The following is a 20,505-nucleotide window of genomic DNA, read 5'->3' on the forward strand; positions in this document are numbered from 1 at the left end:
ATTTTCTTAGGGTGGCATGAGGGTGGCAAAGAAATCAAATGGGGTGGCAAAATCAAAGCCTTTTTTTTTTTTTTTTTCAAACACATGTGCAGGTGGTTACATATGGTTAAAATAATTCAAATGCAGTAAGTATACACATTTTTCATATAAATACAGTCTATAACTTGATTATTGTCTGTAGCCCACATAATTACACACTTTAGTTACATAAAACATGTGAGTTTCTGTATAGCCTATATAATAAATAAATATGTAGCCCAATAAGTATAAAATCCAGAAAGCTACACAACATGGGGCGGTTCATTTACAAACACAAGTCTAACTTACATTTCACACAGTTTTTTGTTAGAAAACAATCACATTGTTACAGCTTAAATTACACAAAATGTCAGAAATCTGCACTGTCATGAACAAAAATTTAAACCTAATTTTTCACGATTTGTTGGATGAACCCACTGAGGTCTGAAATACAACCGGCCATTTTTGACTCCTTTTGAGTTTACGTTTGTATTTCACCCTCAAATTGTTTCATTTTATTTTTTCCCCTTGCCTTGTTTGGTATCTTTCTTTTCAGCTCAACTGAATTTAGTTGTTTTTTTCACTGACATACTGCATTAGTATTACTGATCTGAAATCACATAAAGAACTTAAAATCCTAATAGTATTTCTTTACTGTTAAAAAAACCAAAAAAAAACCCCCAAAAAAACCACAGCCACCTTGAGTAAATTTTTATAACTTGAAATGCAAATATAAAATGCACATTTTGGAAACATAAACAACAATTTATCTAAAAATGCAGCCAATAGACCTGCCGTTTTTTCTTTTTTTTAATTTTGTACAACCATTTAAAAATGTTACTAAAACTCAAATGAGAGAACAATCAGGTGTTGCAATAAGATGCCCCACAAATGTTGTGTGCCAGTAAAAACAGGAGAACAGCACAGGGATAAACCTGCAGGCCTGACAACAGGAGGTGTATCACTCCGCTGGTTTTCTACTTAGTGACAGTGTTTACGTTGCAAATGTGCCTCTGTGACATTCATTAGTGCCCTCACTGACACACAAAACAAAACAACGACTACACAACAGAACAACTACACAAGACAACACAACACACTAAGTATACACTCCACACTAAACGTCACAAATCTCCCACATCTAAAAACTCGCTCGCTCGCTCTCTCAGTCTCGCTGCCGTTACCGTCACTCCCAAAACTCTCCCCTCTTCCTAAACAACCAAATCCCACGTGTTGACTTTTTTTTTTAAATTGGTCGACATGGTACATTTTTTTGTTTCCGTATTCCACTCTCCATGTTCCAGATCCTCCATTTGGAGAGTTGTCCATTTCTGTGAGTTCATCATAGGTCTGACAGATTAAAGACCTCACAGGAAAAGGTTGTTAACTCCACTTCATGGAAATGCATAGGTGTGTCGATTTTATCTTATATAACCGTGCTTATTAGAATTTTAGTTTAAAAATAAAGAAATAAAAAATAAACAGGAAACATGCTAGCTGACTAGTCTAAAATTAAGAAACACTCAGATAAATTAAATCTGAGAACTGTTTAATCTCAAAAACGCTAAACCAAAGCATTTATTTATCACATTCTTCAATAATGAATCATGATGCTGTGCAGTACCTCACATGATCCATTGTCAACATTACAGGTTATATTCCAAATAGTCAACAACAAAGAAATATACTGAAAATAAACCAATATAATACGAAAACATGTTACTACACAAGATGTGGGCATATTATTAAATAAGCCAAATTAATAACCGAAAAACGAATAAACTGTGGCTGAAAGGTGTGGTGCTAGGGCGACCGTGGTTCAGGGAGTTGGGATGCTCATTACAGATGCCTCTCCTGGATTACGGTGACATAATTAAATGAATGCCTCTGCTCAGTCTCTTCATCTGTTGGAGTCTGTCTATCAAGGGGCATTAAGATTTATAACTGGCTCTAATCACCACTGTACTTTATATTCTCTGGCTGGTCCTCACTGGCCTTACGAATGATGGTTCATTGGTATCACTTTATCTATAAATCCATTTCTGGCTTACTGCCCTATTATTTATCAGAGCACATGTCACCTCGTTCCCAAGTTATCACAGTCACAAGACTGTCAGAAAACTTGACCTTGAGGTCGTGGTCATTGAGATTTGAACTTGTCCAAGAGGACACCAGACCATGCCATTTGATACCATACACCTACGGTATCAATTTGAAGCTCCTACGCCACTTGGTTCTGTGTCAGATTGGCGATCTACCCAGGGTTAACCCTTCCTTGCCCTGTGATAGCTGGTCCAGGAAAAGCAGAAGACAACTGATGGATGGATGGGTGGAGGGATGGAAACCACTTCAGTCTCAGGTTATCATATTCACAAACATGGTGACCTTGCCGGCCAGCCGGCTGCCCTGCAGGATGATGAAAATACCCCATCCTGTCTCACTGGTACAACATGAGCATGTAATTCAGTCACTGTCAATGTTGGCCAGGAAAAGCATTATGTTGAGATGGGTGGGGGCTGAGCCTCCCTCCATTTCTCTATGGAGGTCGCTCATCATTGAAGTTATGACTCTGATCAGGCTGGGACACTATATTGATGGGAGCTCCCGAATTTTTGTGGACAAATGGAAGAAACCACTGGAAGCACTGGGAGTAACCTGTAAACTGAATCCTAGTGGACAACAATTATGGACATAATGTTGTAATATTCTAGTGCTGTGTAGTGTTATTATTTTGGATGTGAACCAGTCTTGTATTTGTTGGGGGGGGAGTTAAATAAAAGTTGAAAAAAAAAAAAGAAACGAAGTGCAGTCAGATATAAAAAGACTGAATGTGATAATGATCTGCAGGAAGTTGCGTATAGGATCAGAACTTGTAAACATAACAAGTTGATTCTCCACCTGCCAAAGCTGAGACATATCCAAGTCTCAGGGTGTCCACAGCACTGGGTATGAGATGGTTTTCATGACTACATGTGGACTGTTCTCACTCTGATAAGCTTCAACAGCACCACTAAGTTAATTATTTAAAATCTGAGACTTCATTTCATGGAAATTTAGACAACCCATTAACACAGAAGACAGACAAAATATTATCAATACTGGTATAAAACAGTCCAACACACACAAAGTGCTCATTAAACAGATCACCATTTACTGAACTAAATGTAAAACAGTGACAGAATCTGCTTGAAAACAGCTGCTAACTTTAAAAAAGAAACGTGTTTTCCTTCATTCTTTGTCTTTTTGACCTTCTTCCACCTTCCATGGCATTTATTACACGGTTTAGCGGTGGAAATATTCGAATTCTGGTTCTCTTTCGACTTTTGACCGGGAGCTGCAAGCTTATGCTGCCATCTTCCTTACGTCCCCCTAGTGGTCTCCCGTTTTCCTTCATTCTGATGTTCCTTTTTGTTCTTCATCTTTCACATCTTTCTCTTCACATATATCTTTTTCCTGGAAAATAAATGACCAAAAAGCAGTCAGAACAGAGTTAAAGGAACCAAATGAAAAACTCTTCTTCTTACTCCTAACCTTCATCACCTCGTCCTTCTTCTCCCTCCTCTTCACCTCTGCCTCCACCAGGCTGTAGAAATCACTTTCAGCTTTGACAATCAGTTGCTTGGGGTCCTCCTCTCCCTCCTCACGGCCCGCCTCCTCTTCTCTGCTCTGCTCCGAGCGACTCCTCTCCTTTAGACGCACCTCCCTCTGCCGTGCCTCCAGGATCTTCTCGCGTTTAGACTCCCGCTCAAACATCTGCAGAAGTGTTGAGAAACACAGCTGCTCATCATGCAGTCAGAAGACCTCAGCTCAGTTTGTCATTGTGTCTCCTTACAGCAGCCAGCAGACTCTTTTCATTCTTCTGCAGGTTCGACAGCCCAGAGCAGATCTCCAGCAGCGTAGCCTCACCCAGCTGAGAGCCACAGGCCACCAAGCGCCCGTTGTCCTGAACACTGAGGCTGTACAGAGAGTTGTCACACACCTGGAGCCCAAAACACACATTAACATCAGAAACAGCAAGAAACGGCAACATCAGCCAGCTGTAGGACACGTCGGAGCACCTTCAGACTCAGCGTGGGGTCGCTCTGTTTGAACAGGATGTCCCACACATCCAGCACGCCATCCATCTTCACTGTGAAGAAGACAGAGGGTCTGACTGGACTCCAGCAGGCATCTGTCAGGTACGACATCTGATACCTGTGTATCAAAGAGACAAAGAGAAAGATATAGCTGAGTCTGAGCAGGATGACCATCTGGAAGGAAGACCTGGAGGTCATAAGAAAAGATCAAAGAGCAACAATGCATCAATGTTGCATTAATGCTTTGTTGCATATTATTTTGTGAAACTTTATGGCATCATTGTGACAGCCAAGTGACGAAACATTTCTCCCACTGAAAACTCTACGTCCAGATGAACAGAATCAACTTTTGGGGAAGTTTGTTTTGAATTATTATCAGAGGTTTGCAATCACTGATTCCTACTTGGTACACATGATGGATGACTCTTTGATGTCCTCAGACCAAATGCGAGCAGTCCAGTCCCCGACAGTGAGGAAGTTTTTGGGGAAGAAAGGGTTTCTCTGCAGGGCGTAGATGGGTCCGTGGTGGCTGTCGTATGTACAGACAATCTTCTCAGCTGGGGTCTTCGCCTTCCTGTTACAGGAGATGACCAGGCCCTGCTCCGTCCCCACCATGAACTTAGTTGGCTGCAGAGACATCAATGACAGAGACTGAAACACCTAAAGCTGGTGAAGTCATGATCCTGGGAGGCTCACTTTAGGACAAAACATTGTGAGACAACAATGAGCCTCATGCTATACACTGTCTTAAAGAAGCAGCTCTCGCAACTCCACAGACAACTCTTTATTGCTCTGGGCAACTATTTGGGCATTATTGAAATGAACTTTTATTTAAATGGTCACCAGGACATAAATCCTGCATGTTTGAAGTCACCAGGCAAATATGGTTTTAAAAATTCTGAAAAGTTTGCCTACTATTCTTCTTCCAGCTGCACCCTTTAGGGGTCTCCACGGCAGGTCACCTGCCTCCATCTCCTCCTATCCCAGCGTCCTTGTCTGTCACACCAACCCTGTGCATGTTCTCAATCACTACATCCATGAACCTCCTCTGAGGTCTTTCTATTTTCCTCCTGCCTGGCAGCTCCATCTTCTTCATCCTTTGTCCAGATTTTTCACTCTCCCTCCTCTGCACATGTTCAAACCAGCCTATCTGACGCTGAGCTGTCCATCACAGTTCCTCTTTCAGGAGCTTATCATCTACTTTCTCAAAGTAATTATTTAAAGAGGTTTTAGTATCGGGAGTTATACTTCCACCACCATGTTTCCTGCAGCAGAAATGCCACGTAGATTTCCTGGAGTGTCTCTGTGCCATAATGTATCCAACACTATACAGCAGGTTGGTTAAAATCAAATGTTGTGAATTAGCTCCATAGAAATAAAGCTGAATTGAACTGAGCTAATAAAAGTATGACAGCACAGTGCTACAAAACATTTTCCTACAGTAGCAGATTCTACTAAAGATTTCTTAACTGAGCAATTAAAAAGAATGATTTGGAATATCTCTGAGTCTGAGTTGAAGAAAAATTAAACCACGTTGGCCCACAATCTTCAAGGAAAGCGCCTTAAGGCAACAGTTGTTGTGATTCGGCTCTATATAATTGAAACTGAATTGCAAGTTTATCTATATTGGCAGTTCATGACTGAACAAAGAAAATCCTGAAAGAAACCCATCTACTGCAGACCTGTAGATTTGGTCTGTAGTAGATTAGGTACCAATCCTCACATGTATAGTTTCCAAACAAACACAGACAGCAGATGAACATAACACACCACACTGAAGCTCCACACAGCATCATGTAGGCTATCAAAGTTGTGGTTTGTTCTACAGAGTGATGCTGCTGAACCCAAGCTGTTTCTACTGCCTGTTCTTCTGTACTCTGGGATTTTGTCCAGAATAAGAAAGTGAAACTGACTATACAAAAGGAGTGAGTGTTCAGGTAAACTTGATCCACCTCACTGCTGTAAACTGTCTGCTGTACAGCCATTCTGGCTTCAGCTGTTTTTACTCATGACTTTAGTCTGCTTCGAAGTTCAACTTTGAATTGGTAACTATCTACAGAGTGAACACATCCCACTGTCCAACCCTGAATGGATGCAACTATCTATGTATCAGAACATTTTCTATAATCAGCGAACAGATCTTCCTCTTTGTTTAAATGATAATAGGATTCCTCACATCATTTTAAATGTTATCATGGTGCAGGAAGTGGAGTGATCTGGACTGGATGTAACTAGGATCACCCTACACATAGCTCCATCACTGAAACCAAACTACCAGAATGAAGATATCCAGTGTGAAAGGCAGCAGGCAGCAGTGGGGATACTCACAAGTCCACTGTTGGAGCTTACCAAACAGAACCAAATGCATTCAGTAAGAATGATGAAGTTTAGCCACATTAGTAGAGAACTGTTAAATACTTAAAACGGAAACAGCTCTCACCATGGTGGGCTCAAACTCCAGAGATGTAGCCCCTAAAGCTTGGTCCAGGTTCCCCTCCCGGCTTGGGTCCAGGACTAGACACTCTGTGGGCTCAGCTAGCTTGCGGACATCCCACCACAAAACCTGACAGACAGACAGATAAAGGGTTATTTTAAAGGGTTTCAAAGGGTTTGCCAAACCATCTATCAGTCTACCTGTCCATCGGTGGAGGCAGAGAAGGCATCGGTTCCAGTCTTGGACTGCAGCCATATGATCTTGTACACTGGGTCTCTGTGGCTGTGCTCCAAAGAAGAAAACTCCACTGGCTGATTCCCTTTCCGGGTATCCCAGAACGCTAAACAAAACACACGTGTAGGTAAATAAACCTGGTAACAGAGAGAAGCTCACCTCTCTGACTATGTGTAGACCTGAACCCACCAATCTGTCCGTTATAGCTTCCCCCCACCAGAGTGTGGGAGTCTTTGGGGTTGTAGTCCAGACAGACAAGTGGAGACGTTGGCTTCAGCATCATCTCTGGTCTGTTCGGGTTTTCTGGAACAGAAAACATTGTGCAGTGAACATATTGATCCTGATGTGGTGTTAAGTCAATCTGTGGCCTCTCTGACCCACCAATGTCCCAGATGTAGGAGTCTAGGCTTATGTCTTTGGATGATTTCTGGAACTCAAGGCATGAGTAGGCGACCGCCAGCTTCCTGCCCCCATCAGGTTGCCAGGACAGGCTGGTGACAGTACGTTTGATCTCATTAGGATCTCTGAGGACACAGAAAGTACAACAATTACCAACCGGACTGCTGATTGGCCAAGGATCAGACAAGATGTATGTGGGTTATAGGCCTAGCATGACATGCTGTGATTTTGACCCAGTGCATGTTTTTGATCTCTCTCCTGCTTTGTGTGCAGTTGTCTGTCCTCTGCATTTAGGCTGAGACAGCAGAGCTCATCATCATCATCGTTTATTTATATAGCACTTTAAAAACACCCAAGGCTGAACAATAGAAACATAATAGATACCATAAGAATAATAAATACGATAAAATAATAAACATAGCGAAAACAATAAAATATAAGTAAATACAAGTCAGTCAACCACTGAGTCAAAAGCCAGTGAATAAAAATGCATTTTCAATCTGGATTTAAAAACCAGCACTGATGTCGATTGTCTAATGTGAAGAGGAAGATTATTCCAAAGCTTAGCAGCCACGACAGAGAACGCTCGGTCTCCTCACAGTTTCAGCCGTGATTTGGGGACTGAGAGCAACAGCTGCTCAGTGGGGACATAGGGCTTCAGCAAATCAGACATATATGCAGGTGCCAGACCATTTAAAGATTTAAAAACCAATAAAAGAACTTTAAAATGAATCCTAAATTCAATTGGAAGCCAGTGCAGGGAGGCCAGAACCAGAGTAATGTGCTCAAATTTCCTTTTACCAGATAAAAACCGTGCCGCAGCATTCTGTACTAGTTGCAGATGTGTCAGAGTGCCCAGTCCAGCCCCTATTAAAAGGGAGTTGCAATAATCCAAGTGTGAGGTTATAAAAGCGTGGATAACAGTCTCCAAGTCACGCCTTGAAAGAAAAGGTTTAACCTTCGACAGACGCCTGAGTTGATAGAATGACGATTTTACCACCCCATTCACGTGACCATCAAAGGTAAGTGAAGAGTCGATTTTTAACCCAAGATTGGTAATTGAGCTTTTCAGGTGAGGGGTCAGAGCAGCAAGGTCAACATCAGGGATATCAGAGGAACGATTCGGGCCAAACAGAATTGCTTTCGTTTTACGTTCATTAAAATTTAAAAAGTTTTGAGCCATCCATAACTTAACATCACGAAGGCAATCAAGCAGGAGTCTAATTGGGGAGCTATCAGAATGACTGAAAGGAAAATAAAGCTGGCAATCATCAGCATATAGATGAAATGAAACTTTGTGTTTACGAAAGCTCCAGTGTTAGCGTCCCTTTGCAGTGTGGTGGCTGTATATGTTTTGATGATTTACTCATGCTCTGTGGAGAGGAGTGTATTTCCTTTCACATTTTTGACATTTGTTTAGCAATTATCTTCTAGGTTTTGTCTTTTTTCTCTTTTAGTTAAGATTCATTTAGTTTTCAGCTACTTCCCCAGATACCCCGGACACTGCAAGATGGCACATCAGGAGGGATATTATGTACCTTATGTCAACCCAGTGATTTATAACTGAGGACATAATAAGAGAAGTAGCAAAGTTAATGACAGTCATAATTTTTATGAAAATCATAATTATGACATCTGATCACTCAGGAATAATCAATTATGATATGCCCAAAAATCTGATCATGAAAATATGGCGATGGAAAAGGCTGATGAATAGGATGTTTGAGATAGAAATTAAAGTTACGGAATAATATTTCATAATGGTGGGCTGTTGTCATTTTAAACAAAAAGGTTTAGCTTTTGACAAAACAGGGCCACCTATTTAGACAACAGTTTATTGGGGGGCTGTGTGTGTGTGTGTGTGTGTGTGTGTGTGTGTGTGTGTGTGTGTTATATCACGATAAAAAGGGCATTTTTGGAACAATAGAGAGCTCTGAGGAAGGGGGGAGCTGGAGGCTGCATGCACCGCTGAAAGCATTGTTTTATTTGTGTTTGGAAAATCAGAATCAAAGTCAGACTTACACACGCTCCACCACAACACGAGGTGATTGTATCGGATCAAGGACCCCCCAAGAGAGTCAGGTGTGTCTTCACACATCAGCCAGTGTGGGCAAAGATTAAATTCTCTCTGACTCACGGTGCCAACCCCGAGCTGGGGCTCTTCCCTGCTCCACCAATAAAGCCATTTAAAATAGAGGTGGCCCAACCCTTTACCAATGACTTTGATTATGATTTTCCTTTTTTGAATTAAACAAACACAAATAAATCAGAATCAGTGAGACTTTATTTATCCCCAAGGGGCAATTAACATACAACAGAGCAGCATGACGTTGAAAATAAGGACACACACACACACACACACACACACACACACACACACACACACACACACACACACACACACACACACACACACACACACACACACACACACACACACACACACACACACACACACACACCTGAACAGGTGGCCCACCATTATGAATTATTATTCCATCATTTTAATTTCTATTTCAAACATCCTATACACCAGCCTATTCCACCATATTTTCACGAGTTTTGGGCATGTGATTATTGATTGTTACTGAGTTATGAAATATTATAATTTTATGATTTTCATAAAAAAATATGACTGTCATTCATTTTTATTACTTCTCTTATTGGAATCAGTCACTAGAGTGAAAATGTAACCCTTGTGTCAGCCATACCTGAAGATATTGACGGTCTTGGCTGATGGTGGCTCCTGAATTTCCTCCACCACCTCCTCATCCTCGAAACACTCCTGATAGATGTCCACAGCATTGTTCTGTCTGATGCAGTGCTCCATGACCTGGACAACATCATACCATTAGAATGAGATCATAGAATGAGCCAGAAACACTCACTGATCGGTTTATTGGTTTGTCACTATCATCATACACAGACATTCAACTAATCAAATCCCAAATGTCACAGTCTGTTATGTACTCTTCTGCTGTGCAAGGCAAAATCCAGGGGTGAGGCTGTGGGTTCAAGGGACAGTTCTGGGGAAGACTGGCCAGCATGGCTGGTAGTCATTTTCTAATCATGCCCCACCTACTTCAGTAGCAAGCTGGGGCCAGGAGACGAGAGCTGCGAACCTCCTTGTACTGCAACAATTTGTGAAGGGGCTCCCGGCAGGAACAGCGGAGTGGGTCCACTGATATCGGTACGTGGGCCTCAAACTTTCTATAACACTGGCCAAAGACCAGTGGAAATTAAACAAAGGGGCAAAATATATACACTAAAGGCTGCGAAAGGCTTCTGCGTAAGGCACACCTTGATTTTGGGAACAGATTGGTGCATGATGTCTGTGCTGCGCTCAGTGGTGACATGAGGTCATCCAACACTGACCATTGGAAGGAGGAAACAACTGGGCCTTTACTGATTTTGCCGGTTCCTGTAATTTGCTCCATAGAAGAATTTTCACCAGAGAAGTCCCATGACGATACTCTACGCTCAGATTTTGACCAAGTGATAAAAATTAATGGTGCGTCCTGACAAAGCACTAACATTTTGTGATTATCAGGGATAGATTATACCAACTGAATTGTAAGGCTTGCACAGAGCAAGCACACTCCCAGTTGATGGTGCCAAAAAGCTGGTGGGAAATTATTTTCCCACTACTGTATAGTTCTGTGTAAATAATCATTCTGTATATACAATAATTTTTAATCCTACAACTGTTTATAACCTGCATAGTTCACATTTCTGTATAGCTGTATATCTCAGATTTCTGTAGAGTTTTTTTTATTTCATATTCTGTATAGTTTTTTTCATATTTATATCCTGTTCATATCCTGTACATAGCTTGTACTCACTACAGCCTGTACATACTTATAGTTATAGAATATTCATAACATACTTCATACCATGTACATTATAACATACCATAATAGATGCTGCTTCGTTTACGGGTGTCAGGCATATTTATGTGTTTTTGCGATGCACTCGCACAGTCCTCCTCACCGCTGTCTACTGTCTCACTCACTTACTGAGAGGACAGACGCACGCTCCACTTGACTGTCGCGTCTCTCACCCTCTCTGCAAAGCACTCTCTAAGCACAGCTCTTAGAGCTGATGCTTTTGCGCATGACACATTATCGAACGTTACGTTGTGTGTCATGGATACTGTTGACTCCAAGTCTCCCGACCACTATGTCGATCTAAGACAGCAAGACCGAGACAGCGAGACCAAGACAAGACCAAGACCACGTAAAAGTGGTCTCTAGACATCCAACTCTACTCATTACAAACCAATGACTGGTTACATGGGATATGAAAAAAAAACTTCCTGCCCGGAATATCTGCTGGTAAACCAGCCAGCCATTCTGAGAGCATCTTTGCACCTTACTATTAATGAAGGTTTCATTTGAGCACATTGGCATGGACCCCGTCAAACCATTTCAGTAGAGTTCATGTGGGTATTGCTTTGTACTAGTTCTGGTGGATTATGCAATGCAATATCCCAAAGCACTGACCATTTCTGCCAGAGTGTGGCGCAAGCGCTGTTTCAGACTCATCTCCTGAGACAGCATCCCGAAAGACATACAAGGGCACTTTGTCCATGTCTCGCACAATAAAAAAAAAAAAAATCCTGTACGAATTAGTTTACGAAAAAGACTTATTTGAAAGCTTAATCACAAGGATGAAAGCAATTGGGATCCCAGGTTAGACCATCTGTTGTTCAGATTGTACAGACTGCCCCAGGGCTCCACAGGATTTTCTCCCTTTGAGTTGCTGTTTGACAGGAAGTCTCAGGAAGTGTTGGACCCAATTAAGGAAAACTGGGAAGAAGGTCCATGCCCAGGAAAAAATTAAATTCAATATGTTCTAGACCCAGGGACGGTTCTAGGGGTAGGGCCACAGAGGCACTGGCCCAAGCTGAAATGTGATTGGCCCCCTGAAGTGCCCCTTTCCTGTCACTAATCTGTCCTTTGGACAAAAACGACAATCACATTACAGGTGGATATAAATCCAAGTCCAAACACCAGTGGCGCTCATAAGCCAAATAGGAATTTCCAGCAATGTTTAGAAGGAGAAGAAAATTTGAACAATCCGGTGGGAAAAGTTTTTCAACCGACAACTGATTTGAGTGTATGTTGAGGAGTTTGTTGGTAAGCGCAGATCAGTCCGTGCATGATTTCTTTGCTCTGCCTAACAAAAAGTCTGTGCCTATGCGAATATATCGCCTATCATCAGTTACTGGACTGATGATAGTTGGAAAATTTTTACATATCGCCCAACCTGTGTAACTGAACAGGAAAAAGTTAAAGGCGGGACAACAAGTCTCATTGATTAAAAATTAAATTACATTATTAGGCACTATTACATTATTAGAATATAAAAATTGTTAAACAAAAATGAATAAACAACAATAAAGTGTTTTAAACACAACAATAACTTAATTTTATACAATTATTTAATTTGAGTTTTGCTTTAGAGTTTAAAGGTTTTTCATCGAAATGCATTTACCACTTGAGTAATAATTCCATCAAAAGGTTTCTACTTTTATCTGTTTGTTACAGTGGGCTACACAACATCCATAAACAACATGCATCCATTCAATATCGATCCAGCCAACCAACATGCATTAACCTAAACATCCATAAAGCCAGCAACTGGCCCGCTAACATTCATTTACCCAACCAACATGCATCAACCCAAACATCCATCCAACCAACGTGCATAATAGTAAGACTGCGGTAGACTGCTGTGATTCATTTGAAACTTACGCTGCCCAGCTGCAGAACACTGTTGATGAAGCTCTCGTCCTTTTCCACCTTCTTTCTTACACGGATCGTTTGTTCCATCTCAGCAGGATTGATGTCTTTGGGCCATCCCCCCTCCATGTGGTTTATTCCACAGCTTGTGGTCTCAAAGCGCTCTGTGTTCACCTGAAAACAACAAGTAACACCTGAGCTTCACACAGACAGGTAATTCACATGGTGTACTGTTGCCCAGTAGGTAAAGCAGGTCACTAATCAGAAGATTGGTTGTTCAATCCCAGGCTACTCCAGGCTGCATCTCTTGGGCAAGATACTTAACCCTGAATTGCTTTCTGATGTGTTCATTGCATGTGAACATCTTTAGATGTTAGATTAAAAAAAATAAAATAAAAGGTGCTTTTATGAATCTGTGAATGAGACATATTGCATATATAAGAACCAGTCCATTTACTGTGTATATAATTTCAACCCATCTGGCAATCCAGTTCAAGATGTGTGTATGTGATCAGTTACTGCAGACTCACACTCGTAACACTCATTTTAGTTATTCTCAAGAGTGGTTGGAGCACTCCAGCTGTTCCATAATAGCCCAATACTAACAAGATAACTCTAGACTATTCACATTTCTCTGTGTAAAGAAGGATAATCTGACAGTGTCCACAATTAATAAATAATTTCTAAAACTCATCAATAGCCTGAGATGTTTTCAGAAAAATAGAACATCTCCATTTTTACAACCTACAAAGAAACACTGCAGTAGAAAATGAGAGAAAACCATCAGCATTGTGCTCACAGTCTATGATGGGGCAGGAAATTAATTCTCCCAAGGGGCCACATAACAAACTGGGACTGGGAAGTTCTGGCAGATCACGGTAACATATTGTGGTCTTGTACCTCTATTCAAACTTTTTGGAATGAAGTAATAAGTGACTTCTTTAAAGTTTTGTTTCCTGCTGCTGCTCGTGCGCTGGTAAAAAAAAAACCCCCAAAACAACCCAAAGGCCCACCTCAGTGCATGCTTGTTGCTTATAGAAAACAACCCTACAGTTCGTCCTGGCTGTCTTACAAAGACAAACAACAAAAACAAAACAAAAAATTAAGCAACATTTTAACAAATAGCTCCAACCCCCCCTCAAATGCACTTGATAAAAGTGAAGAAAAACATATCTTCACTAATATTATAGTGATTTTTCTATGTCACTCCTCCAGTCCTACTCCTGTCAAAGTACCCTTGGGCAAGATTCTGAACCCTGAGTCGATGCATCGCTCGAGAGTGAGTGTGTAAGTGAATTGATCATGCCCTTTATTTAATGTGCATGAATAGCTATAAAGTAGTGCTTAGGCTTAGATGAACATGCTGCATGAATGCGTGACTGCGAGGCAGACACTTGTAGCAGGAAGCGCTCTGAATGTTCAAACTGAGTAGAAGGAATGCCAGTCCACTTAACATGGATAATAAAGTACTGGAGGAGTTCAAAGCTCTCACCTGCTGTACAGCACCAGTAGTCAAAAGCACAGCTCCCTCTGAAATCAACTTTTTATTATTAAACTATATGTATTAAACTTTAAGTGTTACGGCTTCGCTTGGAAATCAAACGCACACTTGAGACAGTAGGTAAAAATGAGCTAAAGCTGGTTTGCACGCGTGTGGCTGCAGGTCATGTGTCGCTGGGATGAGGCTCACCTGGTGCTCTGACGTCTCCCAACATGCCTGCACCGCCTGGTCCCGGGGGCTCTTCTGGATGAAGCTGAGGGTCAGGCTCGGGTCCGGGGGGAGATCCAGCAGCAGCTCAGCAGGCCGATCAGAAAACAGACACTGACGGCCGAACTCGCTGCGGAGCTTCGAGTAAACATGAACGATCTCCATACTGCCGCTAAAACACCGAGAACTCACCGAAGAGCCAGCTCCAATCGTCCGTTACAGTAACCTCAACTTGGGTCTGTAAACCGGAAACAAACTCGGTTCAGTTTGTTGTTTCCTAGCAACGCTGTGAAAAAGACAGCATCCTAGCAACAAGGACAGGGGTGGGAAATATACAGTATACAGAAGTGCAAATAATTCGTTACTGTACTTAAGTAGAATTTTAAAAATATCTGTAATTTAATTGAGTATTGAGGGTTTTTTTCTGAATACTTTTACTCCACATATTTTTAAGCAAATATCTGTACTTTCTGCTCCTTACGTTTTCAATAAAGCCTCTTTTGTTCTAACGCAGGGGTGTCCAACTCCAGGCCAGTGTCCTGTAGGTCAACACACCTGAATCAAATGATTAGTTCATTACAGGCCTCTGGAGAACTTCAAGACATGTTGAGGAGGCAATGTAGCCAGTAATTCAGCTGTGTTGGATCCAGGACACGTCTAAAACCTGCACGAAACCGGCCCTTGAGGCCTGGAGTTGGACGCACGATCTGATATCGTCGTGTTGGTGTTGTTCCCAGATCAAAATAGTAAATGTTGTTCCAAATGTTGATCAACATTGCAAGTGACCAATCAGAATGTTGCAACGTCATACTTTTGCGACTTCGGGAAAAACTACCGTAAAACAAAAAACGCTAAGCAGAATTGATATTGTCCTTGCAACATTGGAATTTCATAAATGCACGAATGGCTTGGCGTGCCAAAGAATAACGTCACAACAATGTGGTTGATCCTGGAACAACAGGATCAACCACATTGTTGTGACGATATCAGATCATCCGAGTTGCACACCCCTGGTCTAATGCATTTCGGAGGAGTTATTAATTCATGTCACTGTGAGCCTCCAAGCATCAAACGGATTTGAGCCTAAAAAGCAACGCATGAAAGCCAATCCTCTTTGTTTATTCATCACCGGGGGTGCTGCATAAAGAGAGGCGACTTCTGCCAAAGTCAGGGTTAGTCGTGGTTAGATGGCTTTGTAAAGTACAGGCAGACAGAGTAAAGCTAGTCAGTGATGGTATGTATGTATTTGCATATATTATAGAGGCCACTAGTGCTGACCAAGCTGCCATCTTTCTCTCTTCCCGTCTTTCAATGGCTGCTTCAATTTCAGCTTGAACCTCCAAACCGCAAGTAAGTAATCATTTTTTGTCATCTTTTCTTGCTGTCCCACTGGGCTGGACATTAGTTCAGTTTTTTTAGCTACATCTGGTGAAGTTGTGGTAAAATGCTGGTATTAGCCTATTCGTCGTAGCAAGCTAGCCTGACGCTAATATTTGCTAAATTTAGGGACACCCGTGTCTCTTCAGGAGTTGGAGGCCGGTGTTCTAGGAGCGGATCTCAGGATCTCAACAGGCAGTGTTGGGCAGTAACATAATACATGCACCGGCGTTACGTATTTAAAATACAAAATATGAGTAAATGTATCCGTTACAATTACTGTTCAATAGGTGATATTGAGAATACAGTTAGTTTGTTGAAATAAATGGATTACATGGCGGTATTTACCTGTTTCATATGTTAGGCTATGGTCTCTCTACTTTTTGGTAATTCCACGCTGGTGGAAACCCAAACAAAACACGCAATAAGAGCCTCTAAAAATTATTATACAAAAATTATTTAATATGAAGGTAATAGCAGAGTGTTACAGGCATCGCCCTAAACAATGTAGCCTCATGGGCAGTGTAGTCCGTGCTGCAGGGAGAATGGACTGCCATACCCGTTATGTGTCTGTGAGCGAGGGAGGGAGAGAAAGGAAAAGTACAGCTGTCACGGAGCAGAAACGGGAGCTGGAAGCATGTAAATATAATAATAACCACTAAAGCCAAAAAGAGTGCCTGACGAGCCCAGCTGCAAGTAAGCTGTTAAGACTCGACTGTACACTGTGTTCGTGTTTTCCTCCGAAACAATAAGCAGCCTTTCAACGCCTCTCTCTGTCTCTCGCTAGCAAACTTGACCCAGACAACAAAGTAAAGCTAGTTTTCAGCTATGAGCCCGACACGAACCGGACGTATTAGCCAGAGGTCCCTTTACTACGGTTCGGAGCCGCTGACCTGTTTTATATACGCGCTGAATAGTTTTCTACACGAGATCGCTGCAGCCTTACCTAATGTCCACCTACTGTTACTCATTTATATTAAGATTTTAACATCTAGTTGGTGTTGGTATGGCGAGTAGCCTTCAGTAATAGTAATAAATCACACAGCAATAGTACATTCATGTAGTTGTAAAGTATTCAGAATACATTACTTCTATAATCTTTGGTGGAATACATTTTAAAATTAACCTTCCCAACACTGTCAACAGGTTAGCACCTCATACCACAGTGCAGCAAAGCAGTCTCATGAGCGCTGGGAAGGAGGAGCCCAGAGCCCAAAACAGACAGTACAGGAGATGACAAGGTTAGTAATTGTATGGTGAAAATTATACTTTATCTTGATTGGCAAAAGAAAAGTAAATACAAAATCTGCTTCTCACATATAGGGCATTTCCAAAACTTCAATTTCTTTCATTACAGCTGTCCTGTGCCAGAAGTTCTGTTGACCCACAGTGAGAGGAATCATTTCAGAAACACCAGGAAGACTGAAACTCATCGCCGGGATCAAGCAGGGCTCGTGATCTTCACCAGCAGCTCCCTCACAAGAAGGATAAACCCAGCATTTCATGAACACTGATGGAGACCTTTGCTTTGTGTAATGTTAGAAGTACTCAGATAATCCTCAGAGGGTCTGGACTTTTAATAGAATAGAATTCAACTTTGTTGTCATTGCACATGCACAGGTACAGGGCAACGAAATGCAGTTTGCATCCATCCAGAAGTGCTTTAGCCATGATATAGATATATTACAATATATATTAGCAATAATATAGATATGTAAGTATATTACAGAAATGGGTCTATTATGGTATGTTATAATGTACACGGTATGAAGTATGTTGTGAATATTCTATAACTATAAGTATGTACAGGCTGTAGTGAGTACAAACTATGTACAGGATATGAACAGGATATAAATATGAAAAACTACAGAAATGTGAACTATGCAGGTTATAAACAGTTGTAGGATTAAAAATCATCATATGTACAGAATGATTATTTACACAGAACTATACAGTAGTGCAGTTAATAGCTATAGCTATAAGCTATAGTAATAGCTTTAAGTCCTGTAGAAAGTTAAATATATGTTGTGCTCACTGGTTACTCTGGTATGAATGACTCTGAATTACTTTATGATAAATAACACACTATTGTCAAAAAACAGTGAAAGAATTCCAGATCACAAGTTTTTAGTTCAAATACAAGTAACAACCTTTGACTTTTAATCAGGTTTTATTTAATTGTGTCAGAGAAAACATCACGTGCTCTTCATGTAGCTGAGTACATTCAGTGTTTAAAACAGAAGTTGTGCAGGTCTGAGATCAGCAGTTTTCTGAAACACCAAACTGAGGTCCTGTTAATGCTGATGTATAGTGACACAGTTACAGGGGTGATTAATCCTTTTGACTTTTTGTCTTTAAATTTATCAATAAAACAGCTGCAGCTTTCACTGACAGCACATGTGGTACTTTAACCTTTGTACTGTTTTCTTCAGTTAATTTTGGAGTTACTACAAAGATTGAAGATATAGGATGATCTGTCTGCTGTCACTGGGTGGTGCTGAGGTCTGAATCTGAGGACGGCTCCTGTAATCACAAACAGAACAGAATCATCACAAACTGAAATATAAAGTTTATCTCTCAAATCTGAAATAGAGCTGATCCTTCTCCGGCCTCACACACTCGGGATCTGAAGTTGTTCAGTCCTACAGTTCTGCCGACAGCTGTTTATTTTTTTATTTGTTTTAAAGGCCTTACTAACACTTTTTCTAATATCATGTTTACCTTTGAGTTGTTGATGCTTTATAAATGGACATCTGCAAAGATGAGATGATGGAGCAGGTTTCAGTCGAGGTTCAGTCTGCTGCTGCATCCTGGTCACAACATACAGAGGTGTTATCAGCTTAGTATTGAACAAGAAATATTAACGTTTCAAATTATTTGTCCTAAAGGATGCAAGCTGTACAGAGTACTGAACATGTGACTTTGTGAACATAATTCATTAAAAATAATTTGGACAGTTTTTTAACCTGAATATTTGTAACAAACTCAGTAAAAAAAAAAAAAAAAAAAGCTAAAAAAAATAATCAGGGGAAAAATGTAAAATTTTAAGTTAAGCTGACAAGCGGAAGTAGTTGGTTTCAGTACATAAGTATCGGGCTTTGCTATTTAATCCGTAGCTATTGACTAATGAGGGGAATTTAAAAGTTGGCTTTAATGTCCTTCCACATGTGGAAAGCGACAGAAAACATGCTGCTGTTTGCACATATTTAATAATCAGCTCTGCACAGGAGCAGAAGCAGAGTCCAGCCCGTTGCTCTTACAGTATAATACTCATAATAAAAGTACAGTAACCGTGGTTAGTCACTGAGCAGCCCGGTGCGTTTCTCTTGATTTCTTTAGTCAGGGTAAATCCATTCACCTGCACGGGGTAGCTAAACGAACTTTACAAAACATGTTTCCCCGACAGCCGAGTGCTCATCTTAGCTAGCTAGGTCCTTAGGTAGCTAGCTAAGGACCTAAATTACGGATTAGCTTACAAACACATTTAACTTACCAAAAATAATGCGGTGGGGCCTCAGATCCTCCTGTCCGGTAGTCCAATTTACTGAAGAACACCTCAGGCTGTCACTTTGAAATAGTCGGTAATGTAAACGCTGGACCTCTCGGCATCTGCCATTCCCGAACAGACACGTGCGAGTTTGTCCGTGACCGCAGCCGCGTCGTCAGTGTTTTCTCCAGTCATTGGTCAGCATTATAATATATGCAAATACATGCGGGTCGGAATCCCCGCCCCCCAGCGCGCCCCCGTACACCAAAACAGTGCCAGCAGAGTGAAACTGAAAAATGGTTTGAAACCGAAAAGTGGATTGAAACCGAAAAATGGATTGAAACCGAAAAAAAAAAAAAAATTGTAAGCGAAAACAAAAAAATTACAGTTTCAATTAATTGTTTTTCACTATCAATTTTTTTTTCGGTTTCAATACAAGATTTTTCAGTACATTTATTTCAGTTACAATATTTTTTTTCGGTTTCAATCCATTTTTCGGTTTCGTTTCAAGGTGGCATCGTTCTGATTCCATAGTATCTATCCACAGAGCACCAAACTCCTAAAGCTGGTGGACCCACAGAAGGGCAGCTGATGTACTGGTTTCAGACCTGAGCTGCCTTCAGTCATTATTATTCATTAACTTAAAAACCATGATCCATTAGCTAAAGTTTATAAATGAAGTTTCTCTTTGAAAAACAAACAAAAATATACTAGAAACAAAGAGTTGAGGGTGATGTGACATTCTGTGGAGGGTCTTATGTTCAGCCCAGTGTGTGTGTGTGTTTTTTGTTTGTTTTTTAACTCTAAAGCTGGTATCATGTTGCATTATTCCATTAATATTTTGCTTGAATTTTCTATTGTGTATAAGAACATTTTAATCCATTGTTCTGGTGGATTTGCTGAGAGTCTCTAACAGCGGAGAAATGTAAGTAAGTAGTTCTACTCAACTGCAGTGCGCCCCAGGGCAGCTGTGGCTACAATGTAGCTTGCTATCGCCAGTGTGTGAATGTGTGAATGACTGAATGTAG

General features: G+C 41.0%; 1 protein-coding gene and 2 long non-coding RNA genes across 5 annotated transcripts; 1 reads left to right on the plus strand and 2 right to left on the minus strand.

The window, feature by feature from the left end:
- Positions 1 to 1,864: 1,864 nt before the first annotated feature.
- Positions 1,865 to 15,361, minus strand: dnai2b (dynein, axonemal, intermediate chain 2b). Of its 3 annotated transcripts, none has more exons than XM_026155713.2 (13): positions 15,095 to 15,361; positions 14,596 to 14,851; positions 12,918 to 13,079; positions 9,873 to 9,994; positions 7,144 to 7,286; positions 6,952 to 7,065; positions 6,729 to 6,868; positions 6,535 to 6,657; positions 4,498 to 4,721; positions 4,077 to 4,212; positions 3,851 to 3,997; positions 3,559 to 3,771; positions 1,865 to 3,471 (listed from the first exon to the last, which is right to left on the minus strand). In XM_026155713.2, the coding sequence occupies exons 2-13, from the start codon at positions 14,776 to 14,778 to the stop codon at positions 3,409 to 3,411; spliced, it is 1,770 nt and encodes a 589-aa protein (XP_026011498.1). In that variant the 5' UTR covers positions 14,779 to 14,851; positions 15,095 to 15,361; the 3' UTR covers positions 1,865 to 3,408. The 3 variants fall into 3 exon arrangements, with proteins under 3 accessions (XP_026011498.1, XP_080152764.1, XP_026011497.1); XM_080296638.1 differs by having other exon boundaries at positions 3,550 to 3,771; positions 15,169 to 15,360; XM_026155712.2 differs by having other exon boundaries at positions 3,550 to 3,771; positions 15,095 to 15,360.
- Positions 15,362 to 15,485: 124 nt separating this feature from the next.
- LOC145423803 (uncharacterized) lies at positions 15,486 to 18,401 on the plus strand. The gene is made up of 3 exons (XR_013904844.1): positions 15,486 to 15,963; positions 17,137 to 17,231; positions 17,348 to 18,401. It is a non-coding gene; the product is annotated as an uncharacterized LOC145423803 (long non-coding RNA).
- Positions 18,142 to 20,418, minus strand: LOC113014295 (uncharacterized). The gene is made up of 2 exons (XR_013904845.1): positions 18,712 to 20,418; positions 18,142 to 18,513 (listed from the first exon to the last, which is right to left on the minus strand). It is a non-coding gene; the product is annotated as an uncharacterized LOC113014295 (long non-coding RNA).
- Between the last annotated feature and the right edge of the window lie 87 nt (positions 20,419 to 20,505).

Source organism: Astatotilapia calliptera, chromosome 22 (assembly GCF_964374335.1).
Source record: "Astatotilapia calliptera chromosome 22, fAstCal68.1, whole genome shotgun sequence".
NCBI classification, from domain to species: domain Eukaryota; kingdom Metazoa; phylum Chordata; class Actinopteri; order Cichliformes; family Cichlidae; genus Astatotilapia; species Astatotilapia calliptera.